General features: G+C 42.2%; 1 protein-coding gene and 1 non-coding gene across 3 annotated transcripts in view; one reads left to right on the top strand and one right to left on the bottom strand.

Annotated features, from left to right (window-relative positions):
• The window catches only part of Entrep2 (endosomal transmembrane epsin interactor 2), a 405,772-nt gene that overhangs the window by 11,786 nt on the left and 366,575 nt on the right, over window positions 1–27,411 (bottom strand). For both annotated transcript variants that reach the window (XM_040276432.2, XM_040276433.2), the window contains 3 exons: window positions 20,608–20,715; window positions 7,562–7,722; window positions 6,870–7,005 (listed from right to left, as the gene is read on the bottom strand). In XM_040276432.2, coding sequence (XP_040132366.2) covers window positions 6,870–7,005; window positions 7,562–7,722; window positions 20,608–20,715 — 405 coding nt within the window. The remainder of the gene's footprint in view (window positions 1–6,869; window positions 7,006–7,561; window positions 7,723–20,607; window positions 20,716–27,411) is intronic.
• Window positions 9,637–9,708, top strand: Trnaa-agc (transfer RNA alanine (anticodon AGC)). Its single transcript has one exon. It is a non-coding gene; the product is annotated as a tRNA-Ala (tRNA).

The raw sequence follows: 27,411 nt of genomic DNA, 5'->3' as shown, positions 1-27,411 counted from the left end.
ACTTGCTGGAGCATCTGTGGATTTTGGTATCTGAGAGGCATATCCCCTGGAACCAATCCCCTGTGGATACTGAGGAATGATTATACAGATTGGCTTTAAAAAAACTCACCTCTTAGCAAGAAGTATTAAGAGACATGTACATACATGTCCAGTATTCGCCCCTAAATTTATGAGATGGAGGTGTTAAAGTTGTCCTTGCTAAGGTCAATCCCATTTCTCTGACCTTTTGTAATAAGAGCACCTTATTGCAACCTGGCATACCCTAAGCCTGCCCACCTACCACTGAAGGGCACTGTTTGGGACCAACAAAAGATACTCAGGATCCTTCAGAGTCACTGTGGGACATAGACAGGCCCTGACTTCGCTTCCACTGCAATTCTGTCACTCAGTTTATCTTGTCCTGGCTTACACTCATGGAAGATTAAGGCCACAGGACAAATGGTCACCAGATTCATCATGTTTCATGCTGGCATGGTTTGGGCACAGGTGGGCCTTAGATGAAAGGTCACATCAGACTCTAGCAAGCTGGCCCTTGGCTTTCTCCCCTTTGCAAGGGGAGGGAGAGGTAGACCCTTGGCTGCCCTCCCTGCCAGAGTCAGGGTCCAGGTCCACACAGGGTGGTGTGCCAGTCTGAATGTGGATCCTGAAGCACAACAGTGATGGCACACCTCAGTGCCATCCTGTCCTGGGGGCAAGTAGCTATGCAGCTGGACTCAAATTCAATAGCCACCAAGCTTTGGCAGCTTTCTTCTTGGAGTGACTCCTTTTCTACCCAGAGAGGCCTCAGGGAATAGAAGGAGGAAAGGACAGGCCCCTCAAGTCTTCTCCCTGTCCTCTGTGCAGCATGGTTTCCATGTGGGTGGGCACAGCTGTCCCATCCCTGTTTCAGGACATCCCGGCCCCTCACTTTCCTTGTGCTTCAATGTGCTGAACACGACTCACACGGCACATGGGCACCTCCGTGCACCCCCATGCTAGCTCAGAAAACAATTTCTGATTCCTTGTGTTATTTCAGAATTGCTTTGGGGACACACTTGCAAATAATGAGCTCTGGAGGAGGCTGGGGAAAGTGAGGCGGGCCCCTGTGGCTTGGTCCGATTCCAGCTCAGGTAATTACATTTCTGCCTCTCTCGTTCCCCCGCCATTTCAATCAGAGAGCTGATATTCTTCATCTCTCCTTTTTAAACCAGGCTAGTGCTAAGGCAGGTGGCTGCAGCTGCAGCCTCTGCACCAACACAAAGGGTGTGAGCTGCTTCCTGCTGCGGGGGCTGGGAGGAGGGCTGGGGAGACAGGGAAGACCAGAGAAAGAGCTGCCTGAGAGAGCTACCTACAGGCTTCCTGGGACCCCATCACAGGAGACCTCTCAGCTCTCTCGTACTTGTGGGGAGGGAACCAGGTGAGGAATAATTCACACCACCATTCGCATCCACCTTTTTCTTTCATTGTGTTGCTATGTGCCAATAACCAATTTTGGAAATCTCTGCTAGAATCTTCCATTAACACACACTCTCTCTCTCTCTCTCTCTCTCTCTCTCTCTCTCTCTCTCTCTCTCTCACACACACACACACACACACACACACGCGCGCGCGCACAATGCCCTCAAGGTCTGTTTCATTCCATAACTTTCTTACCATATCTAATCTTCTATTTGATTTGTGTGTGTGTGGAGGTGAAAGGTAACTTAGAAACCTGCTGCCTGGAAGGGGGAAAAAAAGAGCTTCCGGTAATAAAGAAATATAAATAAAACAAGAGAAATAAAATACACAGTGGGACAAGGTCAGGAGGAAATTGGATTCGTTTCATATTTTGCAGAAGCAGTACTCACTTCCCTCTGGCTCCCTGCATTCAAGAGCTAGAAAATTTAGTTTTGAGAGGAGACAGCTCCTGGGAGCACATCTATCACCTCTCGAAGGCAGAGTGCCAAGGGTTTAATTTGAATTTGGTCTTCCCTGATGTCAAAAACCACCTTGCCACACTGAAGCGGTGGGGGAAAATAGCTGTTCACTTCACGCAGCATTGTTGATGGACTATAAAAGTAGAAGAAGGTGGACAGGAAATAAATTTGTGGCATGGAACTTAAGTTAAAATTTGAGGTATGTGATAAAGGCTCATAAACAGAAGTCCTTGAAGGAGGTGAGTAGGAGGGCCCACGAAAGAGAGGCTGCATATGTCACTTAAACTGGGACACTCCTGGGCATGCATCACTTAACCTGGGCTTAGAAAATCTCGGGTATGTTATTTTGACCAGTCATTGTAATTGAAAGATCAATTGGCATTCAGGAAAATCACTTAAGTTCCCCTTCATCTTCCTATTAGTCAGCTTATCTAGTACCAGAATTTTGAAGAGCTGTTATTTGGGGGGCAATTATCAGCAATCATGGAAAATGTGAGTTACATACTCAAGGCAGTCTTTGGAGACACCGACTTTAAAAGGTAGGGGTCATTTCTTTTGAACATATAACTAATGACTTTCAGGGCTTGGAGTTGTTAGTCTTGTAGCCTCATGCTTAGATTTCGCTTCTGCCCGCCATGCTGCCACCAAATCTAGCCTCAAAGCATTGTTGGGTCATAAAACCCAGACGCCAATCCTCAAAGACACTTCCATAGTTTGATAGCAGGGTGACAACACCTGTACCCAGGCCATTTTGGTGACCTCCTTCCTGTACCTGAAGCTCCCACACCAGCTCCTAGCCATTCTACCTCTGTGCCTTTGACTTGTTGTGCCCTCTGCCTTAATGCCCTTTCCTTCCTTCACACCCACACCCCACCCCTACCCAGAAGCCAGGCTCAACTCTCCCTCTGAAGACACAAAGAAATTTATTTGTCCCTGTCCCCTCACCACGGCAGACTCTTAGTTCCAGAAGGGAGGGGGTTCTGTCCAATCCCTGGTTCTATAGCCCATGGAGTACTCATGGATAGAAATGGTCCCTGGAACATAACATTATCTTTTAAACAGGAATATCAAACAGATAAATCCTCAGTAACTTTACTGCCGTAGAAAGAAATGCACTCCTTATGAGCTTGCTCAAGAGTACAGTCAGAAGCCACTGAAAAGAACAACATCACCACCCAAGAAGCCAAAGGCAACATGTGACTGATCCACAGAGGGGAATAGGTCTAAATGAACATCCTTCATCAAGGGTCGCTTTTCTCCCTCAATTACAAATATCTTCTCACACGTGTGTGGTGGGGCACGTCTACAACCCCAGTTACTCGGGAGACTCGCTTCAGTCTGGGAGTTCCAGGCTGGCCTGGGCAATAGAGAAAGATCTCATCTAAGGAAAAAAAATCCCACACAGAGCCACATGATGCTGCTTCACTCTCCTGTCACTCTGTCTTCCTCTTTTTATCCAAACGAGTCCTGATAGGCAATTTATGTGCCATTTGTCCTAACAAGGGGACACAATTAACCTCCTCCTTGCCCAGGGAGATGCTTGTGCGGTGAAGGAGGGGGCAGCTCTTCCTGTCTAATCAGGGGCAATCGGCCACCCTAAGGGAGGGGGCAGCTGTGGGTATCGCCATCCCTCTGTGGACGGTAATGGGTTTCATTGACTTCTGGACTCCCGGAGATGTTTGTGGAATTGAAAAGTGCTCCTAGAGCACGGGGTCAAATGGAATTGGCCTGTGGGCCGCAGTGGCCCCTTGATCACCAGATGCTGTCCTGCTTCCACAGGGGGTGGGCTGTGAGAGAGGCCACACAGACAGACACTCGCCTGGGCTGTTTCTGCAGATAACGTTTGCGTAGGCACTTACGAGCTACAGTTTTTTGAGCTGACGCCAGCTGACGTGAGACAAGGCTTTGACCTTAAAATGCTTCTCACCCAAGTTCTATGAGAGAAATTTCAGCATAGAGCATTTCCACTAGTTTCAGAGAATGGTGTCATATAGGTCTTAGAACCGGTATTGTCATCCTCCAGTATAGTCTGTTCGTCGAAGAATGATACACTCCAATCAAAGTTCTTTCTAGCATTCAGAGGCCTTGAAAAGCTGGGGCGGGGGCTGGAGTGTGGGGGGGTGCTCCTGGACAGGGTTCTTATTGTTGAAAAGCAAAGGACTCTGAGCAGAGCAGCATGCCCAGTCCTGCCCCTTTCCACAGCGAGTGCACTTGGGATGGTGAATCATTCCACCCTGTCATCTCTTCTGGAAATAGGAGTCACAGCTGACAAAAGGGAGGATGAGGAAGCCGGCCAAGACTCCCCAACACGGAGCTGCAATTCTGTGATAGTAGCAAGCAGGCTCGTGGTATGGAGCAGAGGATAGCAGAGTTGCCCATCCCTTTCTGAGGCAGCTGGAGAGAATCACTTACCCGCGTGCACTTTCAGGGTTTCCAGGTGCGCCTGCCACCCTGCCTGGTGCCCCTGATGGTTACAAGGCACAGCTGCCCATCTGCTGCATGCCTCATCAGCTTCCCCCTCTTGCCTTCTTGAGGAATACCCTCCATGGAGGGACCTGCCCTAGCCCCACTGCCCCCTCCTCTGATCCTTTCACATATGTTTGGTGACATCCTCAAGGCCTTTTATCCACACTCCCCTCTAAGTACCATCCATCTTCTCTTTAGCAAATGTCTTGCAATAGTGATGTATTCCAGTTCTCCAAGTGGGTCCCTGCAACTTCAGGAGTTAAGACCTTGTTTGTTTGGAATGCAAATTCTTAGCACACCCTTCTCCTCCAACTAGCTAGTCACTTAGAAATCTCGGGGGCAGCCTTGTGGTGGTGCAGGCCTGTAATCTCAGTGGCTAGGGAGGTTGTGGCAGAGGATCCCGAGTTCAAAGCCAGCCTCAGCAAATTCAAGGCACTAAGCAACTCAGACCCTTCTCTAAATACAAAGTAGGGCTGGGGATGTGGCTCAGTGGTCATGTGCCCCTGGGTTCAATCCCCAGTACCAAAAAGAAAGAAAGAAACCCTGAGGATAGGCCCAGCCATCAGGATTTGGTTGATAAGTTCTTGGAGGACTAGAATGCCCACTGGAATCAAAGAACTAAGACCCATAGCTTCCTACCTGTCCTCATGTCCCAGCCACTCCTCTACCCAGTGCAAACTGGCTCCTGCTCCACCATCGTATCAATACTGCCTGCCAAGATCACCAGCTGGCCCTTGATGGTAAGCCAGGTGGATCCAAGGGTTCAGTCTTTCAAAGCCTCTGAGCAGTCCAGGCCCATCCCTTTCTTTCTGAACTTCTGTTTTCTTCAAATCCAGGCTTTGTGGGATCCCCACTCAGTGCTCTGCTTGTTCTGCAGCCTGACCTATGGGTGGAGGCCCTTCTGCTACAACATGCAATGGTGTCATTCTGCAGGTTTCTCCCTCTCCTTGGACATCCCCCTCATTTCCAGGCCTCAGGGACCATCTCTGTGGCTAACTCTACTCTCTCCAAAGCTCTAAATTACAGATCCTGCTGCCTAGTGGGCGCCCACTCAAATATTCTGATGACCTTGAAATCCAGTGAATCACACCTGGACATCCATGTCCACTCATCTGAAATTAGTCCTGCATAGCTTTCTATTTCCTGGGTAGATCATTCCCTCTCTTCCTTCCTCCAAGTCTTTGCAAATGTTGAGCAGCATTCCCAGCTCTCTCCTCACCCTTCCCTACCTCATACCCATATGTTCTGAACTCTCAGCTCCTCCCTGGACCCCGCCCAGGTTCAGGCCAGGTGCCTGTGACAAGTGTCCTGCAGTGCACTGAGTGCTTAAGACTTTTATCACAGCCATCAGTCTTCACTGATATTGATGTTAATTATTATTATTATTAATACTATTACTTTTTATTTGGGGGGGTTGAACTCAGGGATATTCAACCACTGAGCCACATCCCCAGCCCTATTTTACACTTTATTTTACAGACAGGGTCTCACTGAGTTGCTTAGTGCCTCGCTTTTTCAGAGGCTGGCTTTGAACTTGATCCCCCTGCTTTATCCTTCTGAGCTGCTGGGATTACAGGCGTGTGCTGTGGCACCTGGCAGAGTTTATGTTTTCATCATAAGTGGGAAGATGAATCACATCAGGAAGGCAGAAACCCATTCAGCTTTAAAGGAAAAAGTTCAAGAGAATCTCTCCATAACTGCAAATTCAGGAATTTCAAGGCCATGACTTGCCTTCTCAATAAAGAGTCCCATTCCCACAGGCAGCGCTCACACAGTAGGTTCTACTCTGCACACACAAAAGGTTGAAGTCCTTGGCCCAGTCTAGAGGTGCCGTGTGCAGACTGCTGAGCCGCTTGGGGCATTTCAGGCAGCATCTCTTATGCCAGGGTGGGCAGGGGCTCCTGAGGCCAAGTCCGATGCCGAGCTGGCTTGTCAAAAGCCACTCTGAAGGAGAGTCTCTACAGCAAATATTGCCCCCTACAATTGCCAAGAGTGAAAACACTCTCGTTCCCACTAGGCACAGAGTAGGCACAATCTTGTCTTCTCTTCCTGTCCTACCACCACTGGCCTAGCAAAGATGACCTGTTCTAATGGATGTGATGGTCTTTGAGGCTTGTGGGACTGAGGCTGAACTGGGCACTTCCCCACCCTCAGAGGTTCCTCAGGATTGACACCTCCTTGGTCAGTGGATGAGATAAGGTCTGGCACTATGTAGATGTGGACCTTCAGGATGACTAAAGGGCAGGGATGAGAGCTTGGGATGACATCAGGCAGGTCCTGTTCTCTGAATTTATCACCTCATCTATAGCCCAGGGCTAAGAAGACCTCAGGCTTAAAAAAAAAAAAAAGGCTTAAATTAATACAGATGCACACAGTAGGACAGGATAGTCATGGGTGTTAATCACACATCCCACTGGGCTCCAGGCCCAGTGCTTTCTGAGGACAGGCCAAGGAGGTTTCCCTGAGCACTTCCATAGGAACTGGCCCCACCTGCATCCCCGGCCTCACCTGGCTGGCAGGAGTCTGGCCCACCACGGCCTCGTACGGCGGCGGGAGCTCAGCAGGGTACAGCATGCCAGGGCTGTTGATGGCAACATCATACAAAGTGCTGAATGGAGAGGAAGCAAAGTCCAGGTGGAGGCCCCTGAAAAGGCAGAACCGTCTGTCACATTGTCATTCTCTAAGGAAACAGCCCCAACTGCAGATGATTTTCTCAAAGCAATCAGAACACCGATTGTCAAGGTTTCTCCTCATCCAACACTTGTCATGCTTAAAAGATAAAAGCCTGAATCACTGGGCCATTTTACCTTTTGTTTCTCTTTTGGAAAGACATCCACCTTTTCAAGGAACTCTATGGCCCTGTCTATTACAATAATCAGACCGCTGATGAAATCTTTAATTAAATTTTATATGTTCTATGAATAACTAAACGTTCTGCACATCCCAAGAACATTATACAGCTACTTCTCTCTGCCTGTGCTTTCTTTTTGGTGACATTGCAAAGATACCAATAGACACTTCTCCTTCTACCCTCCACTGTCTATTTTCTCTTCAAACACACTTTCCGAGAGGCGTGGTCTTTGTTCTGCTCAGTGTCTCCCCTGAAGGCAAGCAGGCATTTCAACTTTCTCCTCCCCAGGATGGTTTCCTGTCCCAGTGGTTTGGCATTCATCTGGGGCATCTGGGGCAGGTAGACCCACCTCTGGGTCTCGATTGAGGGTGTGCAGGTGTACTCGGGAGGGTAGTAAGGTGGAGGTGGAAGCGGAGGGATGAACTCATCGAAATCCAGCGTCTGATGGAGAACCGTGCCATGGGGAGTCACACAGGCAGGATTGGCAGAATGCGACCTTTGCGGAAAGAACTGGAAAACAGAATCAGAGTTATTTGGGACATCTTGTGTGGCTCGTGTCTAATTAAGCTAATTATACATAAGCTTTAATGATCAGTGTGGAATGTCTGTAATTTAATTTGTCAAGCCATAGCTGCTAAACACACACTTTAAAAGGATTGCTTCGCTCTCATATCTCCCCTTGGAAGCCTCATTACGCCGGTTTCCCATGTTGTTATGTGGAGTGCTCCGCTACACTTTTTCTGGAGAAAAAAAATACCATCTGGGAAGTCATTAATATTATCCTTACCACCAATGCTGGCTTATGTGATTTTTACTGTTCAAAGTCTGTAGTGAAATAGATGCTGGTCATCCACAATGTAATCATGCTTCCCAAAGCATGTTCATGAGACAATGCTAAATCCTCAAGATGCGCCTCCATCAAATTCCTACAGTGAAATACGTGTGGAAAGAGCTCTGTATGAATGTTCTTCTCAGAACTCTGCAACATGCATCAGTATGTTAAAGGTCCTGATAAGGCTTGTATTGAAAGATTCACTTCACCATTTAATCCTTTAACCCAACATTTCTTAAATATTTCATTACAGTCCCCATTAGACACAGAACATCTATTATATTTTGCAGTTCCAGGGACTCTGCATACCCTGTGAAGAGACCTCTTTATGAGCTCCAGAACATTGTTAAGGCAACCCTGAACAGAGAGATGCTGCGTAAACAAATGTAGCAAAACTCAGAATGAATGCTACATGTCTGGTTTCCATTTCTGAAGTAGAACAAATAATTGCTTCTCTTTCCACCCTAGGTCACCAGAGGCCTCCTGTGGCATGGAGATGCCTGAGACATTGCTCCATTGATTTCAGTGGAGAGTCTACAGGTACAAAAGACCCTGGCCTGTCAAGACTCTGTGCTCTGGGACGACCCATGGCATGGCATGTAAAGTAAGGGGAGGGACAGGGTGTAGAGGTAAGAACCCAGAGTCACCTGTAGATGGTCAAGCACAGCAACCCCTTTAGAAAACAATGAAGTCACCAAGCAGTCTAGGAACCTGGGGTCTATACAGTGTTCATGAAGGAGATGACATCTGAATAGGCTTGAAAGACAGGTAGGATTTCAAGGGGTGGGGTTAGAAGATACTCAGGAGCAAGAACAGTCACAAGCTAGTGAAGGATGTGTTTTAGAATAGCAAGTAGATAAGGCTCTAGAAGTCAGTTCTTAATTCTGGGAACACAAGGGAGCCAAAGGAGTTGGGGCTGGGGAACAGCTTGATTGAAGCTGTCAGGTAGGAAATACCTTCTGGCACCAGAGGTAGGGTGATAGAGGTCAGGACATTAGAACATTTTTGCACAGTACAGGTAAGGTCACAATCCTGAATATGGTCAAATGCTGCAAAATTAGCATGCTCTAGATGGCTGGAGAAAGAATGGGTGGCTATGACAAAACACATAACACGTGAGATTAAAAATGGTTCCTGTGGGTCTTTCTAACCACAGAGCACATTCCTTGCCTTTCCAGCTTGATCTGACCCACAGCTATGTTTGTTTAATTGTCTGAAATAGAGGTAAATCACTAGCTCTGAGCAGCTGAATGTGCATCTGTCGTTCTCTGCCATGGAAAGCTGTTAATCCTTATGCTTAGAGCACAAAGGCTAAGTGACTTGGATGAGGGCAAATGTCCATGAGGTCTAACAAGGAAATACTCTGAATTAGTCTCTATCAGGAATTAGGAAAATCAATAACATACTCAAGAAAAACTAATGAAATGCAAAAGTCCAAACACTTGTCTATTAAAGCCTTAAGTCCACCAGGCATGCGAACAAGCATTTTTAGGAAAGGTGGGAGCTCCAGACGATTCCATTAGGAAGTTTAAATGACTGGATGCTGCCAGACACCAGAGGCCTTATGAATATTAAAGGACAGACTCTGAGCTGGGGGTGTAGCTCAGTGGTAGAGCGCTTGCCTAGCATATGCCAGGGCCTGGGTTCAATCCCCAGTACCACCAAATGAAACAAACAAACAAAAACAGACTCTGCATCAGATTTAAGCTCCAGACCCCCTTTCAAGAGGTATGCTGCTGGCCCCATCTTCATGGAAGCAGCTCAGACTGGGCTTGTTTCAAAGGACACTTTTACCTTGGCTCTTCAGCCTTCCCAGCAAGAAGGCTGCAAGTCACACTTTCCCTCTTCCCTCTCTCCCCCACCATCAGCATCTGTTTAATGAGGTTAGGATATGCCTTGCTGCCCAAGTCACCAGTTCTGTCCTCTGCTTTGAGATGATGGGGCTGGAATTCAGGAGACTACATTTCTCAGGCTCCCTTGCCAGCTGGCTCCGCATTATGTTCTGCCAGTAGGGGGCGCTGGAGGGAGCCAAGAGGGAGCAGCAGGAAGGAAGCCACTGTGGTCCTTCCCCTCTTTCCTTCCATTTGGTCCTCCTCCCTTTGGGGTTTGAAAGCTTTCCTAGGTAACTTGCTCCTTGTATTAACTGTGCAGAAATGCCAAGGACATTTTCTTTTCCTGTTTTATCCACCAGTGGATTTTTAGCTTGGGACATGTGTTGTATGGACAGACAGACAGACACCTCCTCACTGTGGTGCCTCTGCAAAACCCCTGCTCATCTCTCTATACAGAAGCAGCTGACTTCTCTATCTGCTTTGCTTTTCTGCCTCTGGAATTCAGTTTCCATCCTGCTAGCAGAGCTATTTTTAAACCAATGAGGTCAATGCCATTGAAAACTCTTTTTGAATGAAACCTCTGCTCACTGAATCCCATTAAGTTTCCAGCTTCCTAACCAACCAATGTCAAAAAAAAAAAAAAACCCAAAAACCAAAAAAACCCTCCTCATTCTGAACAAACCTGCTTCATCTTTACCAAACACCAAACACATTTTGTTCCCAGTTCCTGGATCCTCAGCTCCCTCTCACCTGGCAACCTGCCTGTCATCTTTCAGGACCAAGCAGAAATGCCTGTGACCCTGGAAAGCCCATCGGTCAGCCCACATCCCCCACACCTGCCTATGTACTATGCTATGAGACCTCACATGGGTACTTTTATTGCCAGGTGTAAAGTATGACTGCATCTGGAGGTGGTGGGCAGAAAGGGCACCAAGTCATCTCTTCCAGGTGGTTCTGCTTGCCCTGGGTCATCTGGCCCATGTGGTAACAAAGACCCTCCTGATATGCTCCCATGGCTGTCACTCACATAAAAGGAGCATGCATCTGAGAGTCTGTCATCCTGTCTTCTCTGGGGAAAGGGATCCCAGATGTCCTTCTAGATACTCCTGGAAGTGAGGGGTGACCAGAACTGGGCTACCTGGCTTGGGCAACTTGCTAAGATCTGCAGCACAGAGCCCCTCTAATTTGATTCCATCTATACAGCCCAGCATCTGGGATTTGAGGAAAAGCACAAAAAGGTCAAGGGCCTCAGACTGGATAGCAGAGGACTGGTCTTCAGATCCTGACTATCCACTGAGGACCCACACAACAGACAGCATATTATCGACCATGTGAATTTTTTTTTGTTGTTTTTTGATTTTTGCCTGGCCCCACTGGGACCTGAAAGGGCCATACCAAGAAATATAATTTCTCAGTCACAGACCATATGGTAGTGTCATGTGGCTTAAACAAAGGTTCTTATCATAAGTACTAGCTCTTCTGCCCCCATGCCTCCATCTCCTTCCATGGTGGTATCATGGAAGACATAGTAGACCAGTAGGGCCTGAAGACATGGGTCTGGGATTTCAAGGAACACTTTGGCATTCTGAGCACCCACTTCTCCAGGCCCTAGGACAGGTCTGTGCACCTGCCTTTACTCCCTAGCCTGGCTTCTGACCTGCAGCTACCCTCCCTGCTTCACCAGGAAGCAGAGCAACCTCCCCCAGCCTTCTCACTGTACTCTCTGGAGGGAACATAAAACCTTTGAGATTTTCCAGAAAGACTAAGAGATACAAGAGTAAAGCTCTCTTCCTCTACCCTTCCTTAGACTTAGTAGAAATAGCAGAAATTACTACTATAGTAAGAATTTTCTTAATTGATTCCTTATTATCAGCCCAACAGATAAGCTGGTGCTCTTCCTCTATGATTAGAGTCTGGGATGGCACCTTCTTACCCTATGACTCCAAATCCCCTGGGTGAGTTCCATGCCAGTCAGGGCCCTAGACATGTTTTCCTTCACAGGGAAAGGCCAGTTTCAGATAATACAGTAACTGCATAATGACGTATGGATGCAGGCAGAAAGAGCTGCTTGTTCTAAGAAAACCAACTTGAATGCTTTGGAAAGACTTGAAAAATCAAAGTAGCTAAGCAGAAACTGCTGCCAAATTAGGTCTTGGCAAGGCAGTTCTAAGAGAGTGAGGAGAATCATAAAAATCACAAAAAAATCTAAAGGTGTTCTGCATTCACATTGCTTCCCATGGCTTATCCCACTTTAAAAGAACTGAACCTGGAAATCACAAATCATGCAATTTTCATGAAGCTTATGCGAGAAACACAACTTGACACACCAAATGGACCTAAGACCAAAGGAAAGATCACTTCTCCAAATCACAAGACTGGCAGACAAATGCTTGAAGCATATTTAAATTCAAGGTAAGTCATGTGCATCATTTGCTGAATGTCTGCTTTAACTATTTGCTTAGGTTAATCAGCTGCCCCTTGGTGCCGGTCTAACAGAGCCCAGGCTAAAAGGATGGCCACTTTAGATCCAGACAGATGCATTCTCTAAGGGGGTGAACAAAAATATTCTGGTGAGTATCAATGGGGTTATGTCCCCAAGTGGCCTGCATCCATACCAGCTCTGTGCCCATATTACCACATTGCCACAACTGTGGAAGTCACATTCCCTATGTGCAGTTTCTAAAGGAGTTCTACTTTATAAGGCACAAACTTAGAGGTGAGAGAATATGTGACAATAATAGAAGATGAAGTGAACAAGCCAGTGACTGATGGAGATGCATGTAATAGCGGATGATCTTCCTGAGGCTAAAGTGGCTGGCGATGAAGGAAGTGGGGAGGAAAGTAATGTGATGGAAAAATGGGGAAAAATGAGATTATATTTTAAAATAAAACTAAAGAAATGATAGTATAGACACGTAGGAGGTAAAAAGCCTTTTCTACTAAATTACATCAATAAACTGAATTGTATAATCAGATGATCTATTGCCACTACTTCCACACATTACAGTACCCGAGCTTCATCAATTTTGACAGTAGATGTCCCACTACATTTCATGCACATATACATTTATCCTGTTAGTTTCAACAACTATTAATTATCCCAAAATGCTGATCTATACAAATAAGAAAGGAGTTATGGGTTCTTTGGATGACTATTTCTCAGAGTTCTACATTCTTAACAGCACTAAACTTGTAGCAAAATATGATATGTCTGCTGACTAATCAAACGGAAGAAGGAACCAATGAATGAGAGGGCAAATAAGTGAATAAAAAATGAGTGAATATATCAAGTCATTGACACAAACCTGGGACTCTCCTGAGAAACTGTTATAGCTAGAATTGTGTTTTGTTGCATATTCTATTAGCATATGGACCACAGTAGAATTCACATCTAGGGTCTCCACTGCCAATATTCAGGAGCAGCAAGAAGGCTGGGATGTGGCAGTAAGAGTCCAGGGCCACAGGTGTTGCAGGGATGCCAGGCCTGCATAATTGCCCCTTGGGCTCAAATAGGAGGAAATGTTCCTTCTGTGGTAGCCAGAGATCCAGAGCAGGCCCCACAGCTTAGCAGGAGACTGGCTTTCTTTCCCTCAGCCCAGCCTGCCCCCGATGCTGTTCAATAAGAAGGGCCAAGGGTTAGGAGGATCCCACAGGTTCTTTCGGAGAAAAGAAATTAGCGTTAGCTTATCAGGAAAGGATGGCAAGAGGCCTTCTGCACACCAGCTCACAATGTCCTCCCCTATGAGGAGAATGCTCGCCTCATCAATTAGTGCTTTTCACTGTGAAGGTCTCAGGTAAAAACAACATCAGAAGGATGGGTTAGGAAAACAGAGTTACACTGAGCTCCCCAAATGAAAATTGGGTCAGAGTGAAGGTGTCAAAATAGAGGAAGATAAAGAGCATAGAAATAATGGTAAGCTGTGCATGCTAGATAGAGCTAAAGAGGGGAAATAAATGGAAATGTGATGGGGTGCTGCGATTTCAAGATTAAAGATAATTGAAATAGAAAGGCCATACCATGGGAGAAAGCCTGAAGAATGGAACTAAACATTTTCAATGACCTCAGGAAAACCCAGAAGTTGGCCCTAGTGTAAGAAAGGAAGGAAGTGAATGCATTCCAAAGGAAGGAGAGGATAAAAGTCAGGCTTGTGAAAGCATTAAAAAAAAAAAAAAAAGAAACCTCAAGGATGCCAACAAACATCTTCCTTTTGGGTATGAATAGTTCATTGGTAAATGAATAATAGCTACCACAAAAAGGTATTGCAGGACTCCCCAATATACACACACTACAAACACAGTACAATTTATTTTAACTTACAGCCAATGCACACATGTACAAATTTTATTTTAACATATTTAACATAACAAATTTTATTTGTCCATATAATACCAATCATATATGGAGAAATTTCTATAAAGATGCAAACTCCAAAACATCCTCAAAAAGAAGCAGAAAATGTGAACAAGTAAAGAGATTGAGTACATAATAATAATAATAAAAACTACTCACAAGGAAAAGTACAGCTTAAATCGTTTCCCTGGTGAACTCTACTAAACACTTGGGGAAGAATTAATAACAGTTCTTCAAAAATGTCCTGCCCCACCCATGCAAAAAATGTAAGAGGAGGAGACACTCCCAAACCCATTCTATGAGGTCAATAGTACTCTGATATCAAAGCCTAGGAACACATACAAATAATTTCATATTATGACCAAGTGGGATTTTTTTCTCATGAATACAAAATAGGTTTAACTTCAGAAAATCTATCTATGTAATAAACCTTATCAGGAGAAATCAAAAATGATCATCTCAATAGATGCAGAAAAGCATTTGACAAAATCCAAAATCTTTTATAATAAAGGATAACATTTGTCAAATTAGGAACAGAAGAGAACCTTCCAAGCCCTCCTGATAAAGGGCATCTCTGAAATACTGGAAGCTTCTACCCCTAAGATAGTTATAGACAAGGAAGTCCACTCCCCAGCTAATGAAGGAGGCTCCAACTATGACATTTAGGCAAGAAAATTGAATAAAAGGCATTCAGAGTGAAATGGAAGAAGTAAACCTACTTTTACTTGTAGATGCCATAATCTTGCATGTAGAAAAAAAATCTCCCCAAAAGTTTAAGGTAATGAACAAGTTCAGGATGGTTTTAAGGATAAAATGGAAAGAATTATTTTTATTTCTATACACTAGCAACAAGTAATATAAAAAGAAAATGATTCCACTTATGATAGCATCAAATGGTAAAGATACTCAGACATAAATTTAATAAAAGAAGTGTAATTTTTTACACTGGAAACTATAAAATATAACTTAAAGAAACTAAAAAAGATTTAAATAAATGAAATTATATCCCATGTTTATTGATTAGAATACAATATCAATCAGATGACAATACTGCTTAAATTGATCCATAGATATAATACAATATTAATCAAAGTCCCAAGTAGGGTTTCTTTTCTTTCCTTTTTCCTTTTTTTTTTCCCAGAAATTGACAAACTGATCCTAAAATCTATATGAAACCTAAAGGGCACAGAATCTCCAAAACCATATTGAAAAATAAGAACAAAGTTGGGAGATGCACACATCTCAATTTTATAACTTTCTATAAGCTGGGCATGGTGGCACACACCTGCAATTCCAGTTACTCAAGAAACTTGTAAGTTTGAGGCTAGCTTGAGCAACTTAGTGAGACACTGTCTCCAAATAAAATAAACAGAGTGGGAGATGTAGCTCCATGGTAGAGCAGTTGCCTGGCATATGCTTGTCCCTGGGGTCCATCCTTAATACTGAAAAAGATTTTAAAAAGGAAAAAAGAAAAGAAAAGAAAGAAAGAAAGAGAAAGAGAAAGAGAAAACTTTCTACAATAACTACGACCAAATTAATCAATGAAATAGAACTGAGTCCAAATGCAAAAACATATACCTCTGTGGTCTGGTCAATGGATTTTCACCAATGTTACCAAGATAATTCAATAGGGAAATATTTGTAATTTCAACAAGCATTGCAGGAAACAGAACAAAGCTGGATCTCTACCTTACAATATATACAACAATCAAATAAAAATGGTCTCAAGACCTAAATGTAAGAACTAAAACTAGGCAACTCTTAGAAGGAAACATAGACATAAATCCTCCCCATGTTGCATTAGGCAATGGTTTCTTTGATAGGACAACAATAGCACAAGCAACTAAAGAAAAAATAGGCAGACTCAACTTTATCCAAATTAAAATGTTTGTGTTTCAAAGGATAACATCAAGTAAAAACCCAAAAGGATAAGAGAAAAATGTTGCAAATTATGTATCTGATGAGAGTCTCATATTAAGAATATATAAAGAATTCTTACAGGTCAGTAATAAAAAGACAAAAATTCTAGTTTTTTTTTCTAGTGGGGGGATACGATGGATTGAACTCAGGGGTACTTGGCCACTGAGCCATATCCCTAGGCATATTTTGTATTTTATTTAGAGATAGGGTCTCTCTGAGTTGCCTAGCACCTCACTTTTGCTAAGGCTGGCTTTGAACTTGTGATCCTCCTACCTTAGCCTCCCAAGCTGCTGAGATTACAGGCATGCACAACCACACCAGGCCCAATTTTTAAAATGGGTAAAGGATCTGAAAAAATATTTCTCCAAGAAGGATATACAAAAAGACATTAAGCACATGAAAATATGTTCAACATCATTAATCCTGAGAAAAATGAAAATCAAAACCATAATGATATACCACTTCACAACCACTAGGATGGTTATAACTAAAAGATAGGTAAGTATTAGCAATTAGGTAGAAAATGGTGCAGTTGTTTTAGAAAATAGCTTGGTAGTTCTTCAAAACAGAGTCTTCATTATGACCTAGCAATTCTACTCCTAGACATACACCCAAGAGAGGGGGAAAAAAACCCATTATGTCCACATAAAAGTGTATACAAGGATCTTCATAAGCATTATGCATAAAAGCCAAGAAGTGGAAACAACATTCGAGCACCAAGTGATGAATGGATAAACAAAATATAATGTACCAATACAATGGAAGAGGCAGAAAGGAGGAAGGGAGGGACAAAAGTGGGAAATAAGATTATTTTTATTCGTTTATATACACTCTTGAGAAATAAAGGAATAAACAGAAGGAGTCACTTCGAAGTTTTGGCATTGATTCCTTCCACGGGGCTGGAGATTATTAACTTTTCTTTATATTTTGTTATATTATTGGACTTGTTTCAGTGATCATATGTTACATTTTTAATTAAATGACTAACTGATCAATTGAAATTAAGTAAGAAAGATTCTGAAGCATCCTCCTGCACAACTCAGTTCCTGGTTCCATCCTTCTGGGCATAACAAGACTCCTCCAGGCTTCCCTACTTCTCTGAGGGTTCAGACTGGGGAGTCGGCCTGGTCCAGCCTCCTACCCACATGCCAAAAGCAATTTCCATGAGGCCCCCCATGCTTTTTCAAAAAGCATCAATTTTCCCCCATTTCCCACAGACTCATCTTCTCAGTGGCTCTGTGAAGACAGAAGAGCAGAAATAATCTCATTTAAAGCAAAGGAAAAAAACACCAACAGGTGCTGGTCCACAGGTGCACATCATGCTCCGCCATGTCTCAGTCTCTGCTGCGACTCTAGAGCTCAGCAGCATGGCCAGGTCTTGACAGAGCAGAGCCTTAGTAGTCCCACAGCACATGGTCACACAGGAGGAGGACCTCACCAGTAGGAAGCTTGATTATTTCTACTTCCAAGCTGGGATTTGAAGCAAACTAATTCACAGCATAATTAATGATGAGACAGCCAGTTTCTGATGGGAGCTTACTACATTTTTGCAGTGTTTTCAAGTATTCATGTTTTGAACTTGGTTCTCAGTGTAGCAGTGTTGGAATGTGGTGTGGAACCTTTAAAGCAGTGGGGTCCAGGGAAAAGTGCTTAGCTTCAGGGGACAAGGCCTCTGGAAGGGATTAAAGCCAGTCTCTTGAAGACAGCTAGTTCTTATGAGAGCAAGTTGATATAAAAGAACAAGCTTGGTTTCTAAGTCCCTCTCTGGCTTCCTGTCTCATCATGTGATCACAGTCTCTCCCATATGCTACTGCCACTATGATGCTATCCATCATGATGCCATCTGCCATGATGCAATGCAGCCTCATAAGAGCAGGTACCATGCTGTTTGGACTTTCAGCCACCAAAACTGCAAGGTGCAAAAGTCTCTTTTCTTTATGAAGTACCACCCTCAGGTATTTTATTTTAGCAACCAAAAACCTACTCAAACAGTTGTCATGCTACAATAATTTGTTTACATAGTGTTTTATAGTTGATAAAGTATATCAAAGTATAAAGTATATCAAAGTATATACTTTATATCCACAAGTATTTGCAGTCATTGTTGTGATGTCCCAATGACAAACTAATGTTCCTTCCAAGTTTAAAAATCAACAGGATTGGGAGTGTAGTTTATTGGTACAGCACTTGCCTGGTAAGAGTGAGACCATGGGTCTAGCACTTAAAAAAATCAGCATAGATTATAATTGTTGAGTGATCACCAGGTATTCCATTAGGTCCATTTCACAGGTGAGAAAACTAAGTTACAAGTAAGTTCAGTGATATGGCCAGAGTCATATGTTTTCAGAGAAGAGGTGTGCTTGGATCTGGATGTGCCTGACTTTAAACTCATGACTCAAGGCCTCCTTCTACTCCACACATTGCAATTATATAATGGCCCTGCACATTGCTGTTATATAAGTATACATGTTTTCATAGCTAGAAGATGCATCTATTTTATTTAGTTGATTTAAAGTGTATTTAAAACTAATTTAAAGCATTATTTTCATTTTATTGCTTAAAACTAGGGGAATGCAAACTCCCAGCATTTATAGCTCTTCGTTCTGTTAGTTTGGTCAAATTGGTGTGATATTTCCAGATCGATAGTAAAATCTGCTGAGGTGAGTACACCCCCTGGTACTTAACCTTTCCTTTACACAACACACTGGAGAAAATTGCCAACACAAGGCCTCCATGAACAAGGCCAAAAGTTCATTCTGCTGAATAACTGCTTAATTAGACACCTTTCAGAATACTGCAACCTCTCGGAAAGGTCAGCCTGCTGTGACAGCTGTGTGGATATATACGGGGAGGGGAAGCTGCGCATGGCATACGATCAGGACCAGCAGATTTTTAATGTCTTGGTAATGATGCTCTCTGCCCAATATCTTGATTGACTGATCATGCCCCAGGGTGGATGAGCAAAACAACAGCATGAGCCTACTCCAGGAACATCTTGCCTGTTCTTTGATGAGATGCATGAAACATTGGCTGGAAGGCAGGGTTATTCTCCAGGGGCAAGCTGGGGGACAGGAAGACGGTGCTGTGGTTTGAATATGGGTCTCCACCAAAATTCAAGTTGAGGTTGAATTTCCCAACATGGGCAATGTTGGGTGGGAGGTGGGGCCTGGTGGGGGGGGGACTCTCATTAATGAATTAATGCCACCGGGAGGGGGGGAAGGAGTAAGTTCTCACTCTCATGGGATTAGATGCCACCAGAGGGGGTTGCTGTGAAACAAGGTTTCTTCTTGTGTTTTGTCTTTATTCTGTGCCCACTTCCCTTCTGCCTTTTGCTCGGAAGCCCTCATGGGAAGCCAACCAGAGAGAGTTGCTCCATCTTGGGCTCTCCAGTCTCCAGAACTGTGAGCTAAAGAAACCTCTTTTCTTTATAAATTACCCATTCTTGCTGGGTGTGGTGGCACATGCCCATTAATCACAGTGACTTGGGAGGCCAAGGCAGGAATATTGCAAGCTTGAGGTCAGCCTGGGCAACTTCCTGAGACTTTGTCTCAAAATAAAAACATCAATAAATAAAAAGGGCTGGAGGTGTAGCTCAACGGTAAAGCACTCCTGGGTTCAATCCTTGGTATTGGGAAAAAAAGTTATCGAATCTTGGGTCTTCTGTTATAGTAACAGAAAATAAACTAAGAGAAAGAGACAGGGAGGGAAAGAGTGAGATCGGCAGTGGGATTCCTACCCTTAGCATCAAAGAACAAGGTCTCCTTATCAATTTCTCTTACTTGTACTGAATTTAGTTGTAACACACTGGACAGTGAGCTTTGTTTTATCCACATTGAAACAACCAGGAACCTTCATTATTTATGAAATATGTGTTTATAAATGTGTATTAATTAAGTGTATGACCCCTGCTTCTGGCCTCATTGGTTCCTTGGGAGCAGCAGTTATTCTTCTATGAGACCCTGGCCCAGGTGCCAAATGATGGGCCATTGACCTGCCACTGGATTATGAGCTCAGGGTTAATTAGCAATTTTAAAAAGCAAAGAATAGCAGTTTTTCAATTGAGAACTAATCTCTTGACAACTCGGAACTTCCTTTATTAAAAGAGAATTGTGAAGTGTGAGGAAGGTGCTTTGCTCTGGAGGTTTGGACCCTGGGGATGTCTAGAACTGCCAGGCTTTCACTAAAATTATCCAGGAGCACATGTCAGGGGCCATCTAGGACAGGGCTATGGTGGGACTCTACCAATATTGAACTCCAACAACATCTAAATAAAGACACCGGTGGCACCAAACATACGGATGATCTGTCTTCCAGGGAGCTTCATGAGGCAATCTCCTAGGGTCAGGAGGCTCCCCTTCCAGTCAGAAGCATCTGCTTCTGTATTGGTCTCAAACTGGCTGTGGGAAAAGGGATCAGGTCCACCACTTTGGGTGGGTTTGGGCAGAAAGAGGGTCACTCACCATCTGCAGGACGTCAGAGGAGACCATCTGCATGCAGCACATAGCCGTGGCCAAAGCACACACGATGGTGGAGACGACATTGAGGGCGCACACACTGAAGAGGAGATCCTGTGAGAAAAGATGCAGGAGAAGGTCAACTCATCTTTGACACCCAGGCAGTAGATCCTTAGCCCTTCTGTCTGGGTCCAGAACAAGGGTGGAAATTGAGCGCCATTTGCTTCATGGTGAGTGTGTGAGTGTGTGTGTGTGTGTGTGTGTGTGTGTGTATGTGTGTGTGTTTTCATAGTCAAAATTGGCCTTGAATATAATACATTTGTTTATTCTTTTACAATGCTGATCAAATTATTCTTCATACTGAGTAATTTCTTTCGCAATTTTGATAAGTATTAGATCGTAAAATATCTAAGAAGTTCTTGGAATGGTCAATAAGTAAGGAAGTGGGTTTTTTTTTTTTAAATCAATCACAACATGCAACTCCAAGTTTCAATGAGTGCTTAATAAAATGTCAAGTTTTAAAATAATCTTGAGATTATTGTAGATTCACATGCAATTTTAAGAAATACTATACAGAGAGGTCCTGTGTTCCCTATGGTAGCACCTTGAAAACTGTAGCACAATATCACAGCCAGGAATCTAACAATGATTAAGTCAGAGTAGATATACTCACCCCTCCCCCTGCTGCCTGCTCAATCCGTTGTTTCTAACATCTGTCAGCCACTAGTCTGTTTTATGTTTTTATAATTTTGTAATTTTAAGAATTTTCATAAATGAAATCATATGGCTGTAAGCTTTTGGAATTGGCTTTGTTTCACTCAGCATAATTTCCTAGGAATGGTATCAAATACTTTCTTCTTGTTTGTTTTTTCTTGCCTCATAGCACTAGCTAGGACTTTTGAATATTAAGAATAAGTAAGATGAGGGCACACATCTTCCTCCTGTTCTCCATCTTGGAGATTCATGGAGTGTGATGTTGGGAAAGAAATGATGCACCCTCTTTTGACAAATGATTGATAATAAAGATATCCTTGCAGGGTCTAGCACAGAATCTGAGCATAATCAGTGCTCAGTTAACATCTGTTGAATGAAACTCTCCTGAAAACTTGGAAGTGACCATTGAGACACCACTGGAGAGAGAAACTAGGGTTCAGGGAAGAAACATGTAGATAGTCTGAGAGGGACTTGAAAGTCCAAACCAGCAGGGCATAGACGTTTATTTGTCATTGGCAGTGGTGGAGGGGGACTGGGATGAGGAAGAAGAGATAATAGGAGGTGATTCTGGTAGGTGGGAACATGAGATGCCAGCACCTAGGCCGATGGGAAGCATTCCTAAAACCAGAGTAACCAATGTGGTTTGGGACATGAAGAGGCTGAGTTGTCATGCAGCCTGTCCCTCAGATATCTTAATAAATAGTTGGAAATTTGAGTCAGAAGTTGACAATGGTGGTTAGAGCTGAAGATGTGGATTAGAGGTCATGTCTATGACCTTGACCTTGTACATGTTCCTGATGCATTTGATGCTCCCTGCGTTTATTCATTCAACCCCTCCAGATTCATTATACTTCAGAGGATTTGAGTCCTCTACCAACACCCTATAGAAGAGGGGATTTTTCTATGAAATCACCATTATTACCATAAAAAATACACCAGAGAGAACAGTGAATGATTATATAGAACTCTTTTTAAATATGTATTTTATATCTCTCAGGGAGTAATTAAAAATTATGACTAAAATAGTGACACCTGTCAATGTAATGTGGCTAAGATATAAACAATACCTATATTTTTTTCCTTAATCCAGAAATCTCAACTGTATTGACCACACATTCCACAGTCTTAAAATGAATGCTCTTCTCAAAATAACATTAATTTTTCATATACTCCCATTTGAAACCAAATAAAACTACTCATAAAAAAGAAACACGTATCATAACCTTTTGTGTGAGTATGAATCCTGAGGCAAATACTACTTTGTGTCTCTTAAAGTGATTTATTTGAAATACATTTCAAAATACTTCTTTTGCCTTTTCCTCTTCCTCCAGATGTTTAAATTCTTTTCTTCTTCTCTAAATAACTTCATACCATCAAAATTATGTTTGCGTGTTTCTTTAGAATTCTTTTCTGGCTTCAACAATACCTCTACCTCTTTGACAGCTTAATCAGAGAATCCTCCACAAGCCCTGAAATCCATGTTCTATAAAACCCCTTGGCAAAGTCATCAAAATGGCAAGTGTGAAAATATTGTTCCTCTTTCATTGATATTGAGTTTTGCTGCTGAACATACTGCATATTTGCTTTTGAAGTTATTAACACTAATTATAATTAAGGAAATCACGTAGAAAACAAAAATTAGAGGAAAAAAGTTTTAGATACATAAGGAAACCTACAAATGATGACTTCTTTTAAATTCTCAGCAGTCCAAGTAAATTCTGGACATTAATAACACAATTACTGGAGAAAGGTGACAGGCATGAGAACTGACAAATGCCTGTATATTTAAAAATATTAAAAATTCATAACTTTGAATCTTTTGTTTCCTCAAAATATTGGTATTCGGAAGACAAACTGTTACATTCATTTCCATCATCACATGGCTTTCTTTTTCCTACATTTTTTTTCTTTGAATAATTAGAGAGGTCCCATCAAAGCCCTTTAACAGTTAAGAGTACAATGATCAAAGGCAGAATCATAAGAAGGGATCTATAGCATAAAAAATAAGTGAGAACCCAAAACCCTATATTAATTTTGTGTGGGCTGGGGTTTGGTTTATCTGAATTATTGTATTTAATGCCGGCACCATTTATTGTTTATTGCCTTGTGATGTCAGACACCACCATTACTCTGGGCCTGGCTTCAAGTTCCTGTCAAGAATGGAAAACCTTGACTATGCTCTACCCAGTTTGTTTCCCCAGGTTGTGTTTACAACAAACAACCTTGAGGAAGAAGGGAACCACTCTCCTAGGCAAAGCATAGATTTTAGGCAGTAGATTTCCCCAAGCTCATTGTTCTTCCCCTACAATGTAACTCACTGAGCAGGTATCCATGATGCATCCTTTATATCACCAGCCTGAGACAGGAGGGACGTGGGGGAACTGACACAAGCCAACACAGTGCTCTGGTTACTGCTTTTGCTGTGAGTAATGAAGTCCTTTGTTTCTGAACCAGGAGTCTCATGTCTTCTGCCAGAGAATTTAACAGTAAAAAGGAACAGGCTAGTTTGTTAGCTTGAAAAAAGGTAAGTCTCAGACCCTGCAGTAGGAATAGAGCAGAGTCCATATTTTCTACTATTCTATGTAATAGAATAGATCATCCCAAACAGGTGATTGCTAAATATTTATTTGAAAGTTTATAGAATATTTCATTATTCTCTTCTGAATTTTAAGTTTGGACTAGAAGGAAACAACATACTCACTTTACAAACTTCCACACACTCAGAAAAATTTGTCTTCACCTTTAAATAAATTAACACAATAACAAGACTCAGTAAAAACAAATAAAGTAAAAAACAAAAACCTCTTGGTAGCATGATCTGAGTGTGTGTGTGTGTGTGTGTGTGTGTAAAACTTGTGAATTTCATTTTCCATAAAACTTCTCAAGTGATGGGATACAATTTGCAACAGACCCTCAGCCATTTAATTGTTCCTATAGAAAGTAGTTATTGGCTACAGAGATCTTTGTGGCTGTTTTAAATACTGATCCTATAAACAAAGCTAAAATAAGGTTGTTATATAAAGAAGGTAAATGATTCATGTGGAAGCTAAACATTAACCTGTTTAAGATTCCTAAAAATGTAAGTGAATTTTGGTCTTGATTTGACCACTCCAGTGCCATCAATAAAGGAAATAGTACAAGAAGATAGGACTGCTCCCCACACCAAATATGCGCTTTGTTCAACGACACTTTTAACTTTGACCAGGACCCATGAGGAAACTTGCATCTCTCCACAGTGGTGCAGTTATCTGTTAATTAAAAATGTGTCCTTTGACCTCTGAAGCCACAGATTTTAGTCTTTACTTGATGGCTGTAAATTATCTAAATTATAATCTGTATAAATTACTGTAATTCATAGACTATTTTCCTTATAGTTCTATCAACCTTTAATATGAAGAAAACCATTTGCCCCTTTTCTGATATTCAAGGAAGGGTAATCAGGCCAAAAGTGTGTGTGTGTGTGTGTGTGTGTGTGTGTGTGTGTGTGTGTGTGTAGAGAGAGAGAGAGAGAGAGAGAGAGAGTATGTGTGTGTGAGTGTATACAAAACCTTTATAAATTCAAAATTTCTAAACCCATTGAGATCCTAATTCGCCTCTAACTTTAAAACACAATTTAAAAATTTTTGACTTTACCTTAAATTTACAAGATTGTGAAAGAAAAAAATAAACAAGCATTGTTAAGAAATTTTTGGAAAAGAAAGATTTCACACACATCAAAAAATACTGTAAATCTAAAAATAGAATATATGGCATCCATTAAGGAACAGAAGAATTCAGACAGAGATCCTCATACTATAGGATAAGAGTGGTAAATTATGTAGCTTGTTTTGAGATAATCAGCTCTTTAAAAAAAAAAAAAGATACATCTAGATGTGAAAAGAACAAGAGAGGAAAATTATTCCTTGTAAATGTAGATGCAAAAGTCCTAAACAAAATACTGACACACTAAAATCTAGTAGCATATTACAAATATAATGTGACCCATTTGAGTTTTCTCCAGTATTACGAAGATTTTTTTTTTTTTTTTTGGTACCAGGGATTGAACGCAGGGGTGCTTAACCACCGAGCCACATCCACAGCCCTGTTTTATACTTTACTTAGAGACAGGGTCTTGCTGAATTGCTTAGGGCCTCACTAAGTTGCTGAAGCTGATTTTGAACTCATGAGCCTCCTGCCTCAGCCCCTCAAGCCCCTGGGATTACAGGCATTTGCCACCACTCCTGGCACAAAGATGTTTTAACATAAGCTAAACTGATAACGGAATTTGGCACATTAAAGGAGAAAAACCATCTGATCACCCAATAGACATAATATAGGAGCTGATATTTTTACTAGTGTAAAAACCTCTAATAAGATGAGAGTTCCCTTAACTGAAGAAACCCTGTAGTAAGCATAAAGAAGGACCTGGGGATGGCTGCCACCATCACTTCCATTTAACACTGTCCAGCAGGCCCAACCACTGCACACGATAATCAGAAGAAGTAAATAGTACTCAAAGTGGAAAGGAAGAAAAACTGTCCAAGTTGGTACAATTATTTACATAGAAAATCCAATGCCATTGTAAAATATTTGGAATTAAGTAAGATGGTTGAGCAGTACTGTTGTGTATGTTATAAACATGGAAAATTAATTCCATTCCCATATACTAGCAAAAGCCAGGAAGCACAATTTTTTAAAAAGATATGACTTATATCAGCAATGGAATTATTAGATATTCAAGAAAAAATATAGAAAATTTTTTTTTATTGTGAACAATAGTTTATTGTGAACAAATAGCAAGAGACACTGTAGTCATGGATAGGAAGATTTAAGATTAAAAAGTTAATTCTTTTAAAATTAATTTATGAGTCCAATGGAATTCCCAAAGAAAGACCACAACAAAGCCTTGTGTGTGTGTATGGGGGCGGGGCGTGACAGGACTAATTCCAGATAGCAGAGCATAAGGTTAAGAATTGTCCAAGCAGACCTCCACTTCTAAGTAGTGCTATTGTTTGGATGTGGTTTCTCCCCCAAAGGTACATTTGTTGGAAGGTTGGTCCACAATGAGGCAATATAACAGGTGGTAGAACTTTTATGAGGTGTGGCTTATTGGGAGGTATAGATAATTGGGACATCATCCTCAGAAGAGACTAATGCTGGTCTTAGAATGGAGTTAGTTTCTGAAAGTGTGGGTAGTTACAGAAAGAGGAAGACTGGTCCCTCCCTGTACTCTGACTTCCTGTCTCACCATGTTATTTATCCCTGTTGCATGTTCTCCTGCCATTGCAATTACATCCATCATGGAGCCCTCCCCAGGCACTGCCTAGATATGGCTGCATGATCTGTACTTTCAGCATCCAAAACTGTGAGCTAAATAAACCTCTCTTATTTATAGAGTATCAGTCCTGGGTATTTTTTTATTGCAACAGAAAATGGACTAATACAGGTAGGATAGCAAACTTTATAAGATGGGTCCCTTCTGTTGCAAGAGAGTTAGATTCTGATATATGAATGTTTTTAATGTATTGATAACCTTGCAGACAGTAGGGAACATCTCTAAAATCTTCATCTTTACTCTTCTTCTAAATTAAAAGACCAACTTGTGAGCCAAAACTGAAGCTGGAGACTGAGCAGGGAGCCAGTGTAGGAACAGGGTTGACCCAAGTGTAAATATCAATTAAAGCATTGGGATTTGGTTCCCTAAGCTAGCCCGCTGGACAGACTCCAGAACTAAGTTCATCCATCCCCTTGGAAGCAACTAAAGTGGTCCTCAATATTAGTATTTTCTGGCTGTCCACAGAGTATGGGAATCCTCAATTTGGGGATAAAATTGTCAGTTTAGACCCACAGGATTCTTATATATTAACATCAAGAAAATATGAGTTCTCAATCAGAAATCTTCCCATAAAGCTAAAAAAAAAAAAAGTTGACTATCTAGAAACAGAGAATAAAATGATGGTTTGCAAGGATAGTGTTGGGTAAGAGAAAATTGGGAGATGTATGTCAAAGGATACAAAGTTATAGAAATATGTAACACATAGGTATGTACGAATCCAGAATTCTAACACACAGCATGAAGACAATAGATGATAATGGTGGGTTGTTCTCTAAGAGTAG

This window comes from Ictidomys tridecemlineatus, chromosome 5, assembly GCF_052094955.1.
Source record: "Ictidomys tridecemlineatus isolate mIctTri1 chromosome 5, mIctTri1.hap1, whole genome shotgun sequence".
NCBI classification, from domain to species: domain Eukaryota; kingdom Metazoa; phylum Chordata; class Mammalia; order Rodentia; family Sciuridae; genus Ictidomys; species Ictidomys tridecemlineatus.
Note: the sequence above shows the minus strand (reverse complement) of the source record. Positions and strands in the feature narration are given on the sequence as shown.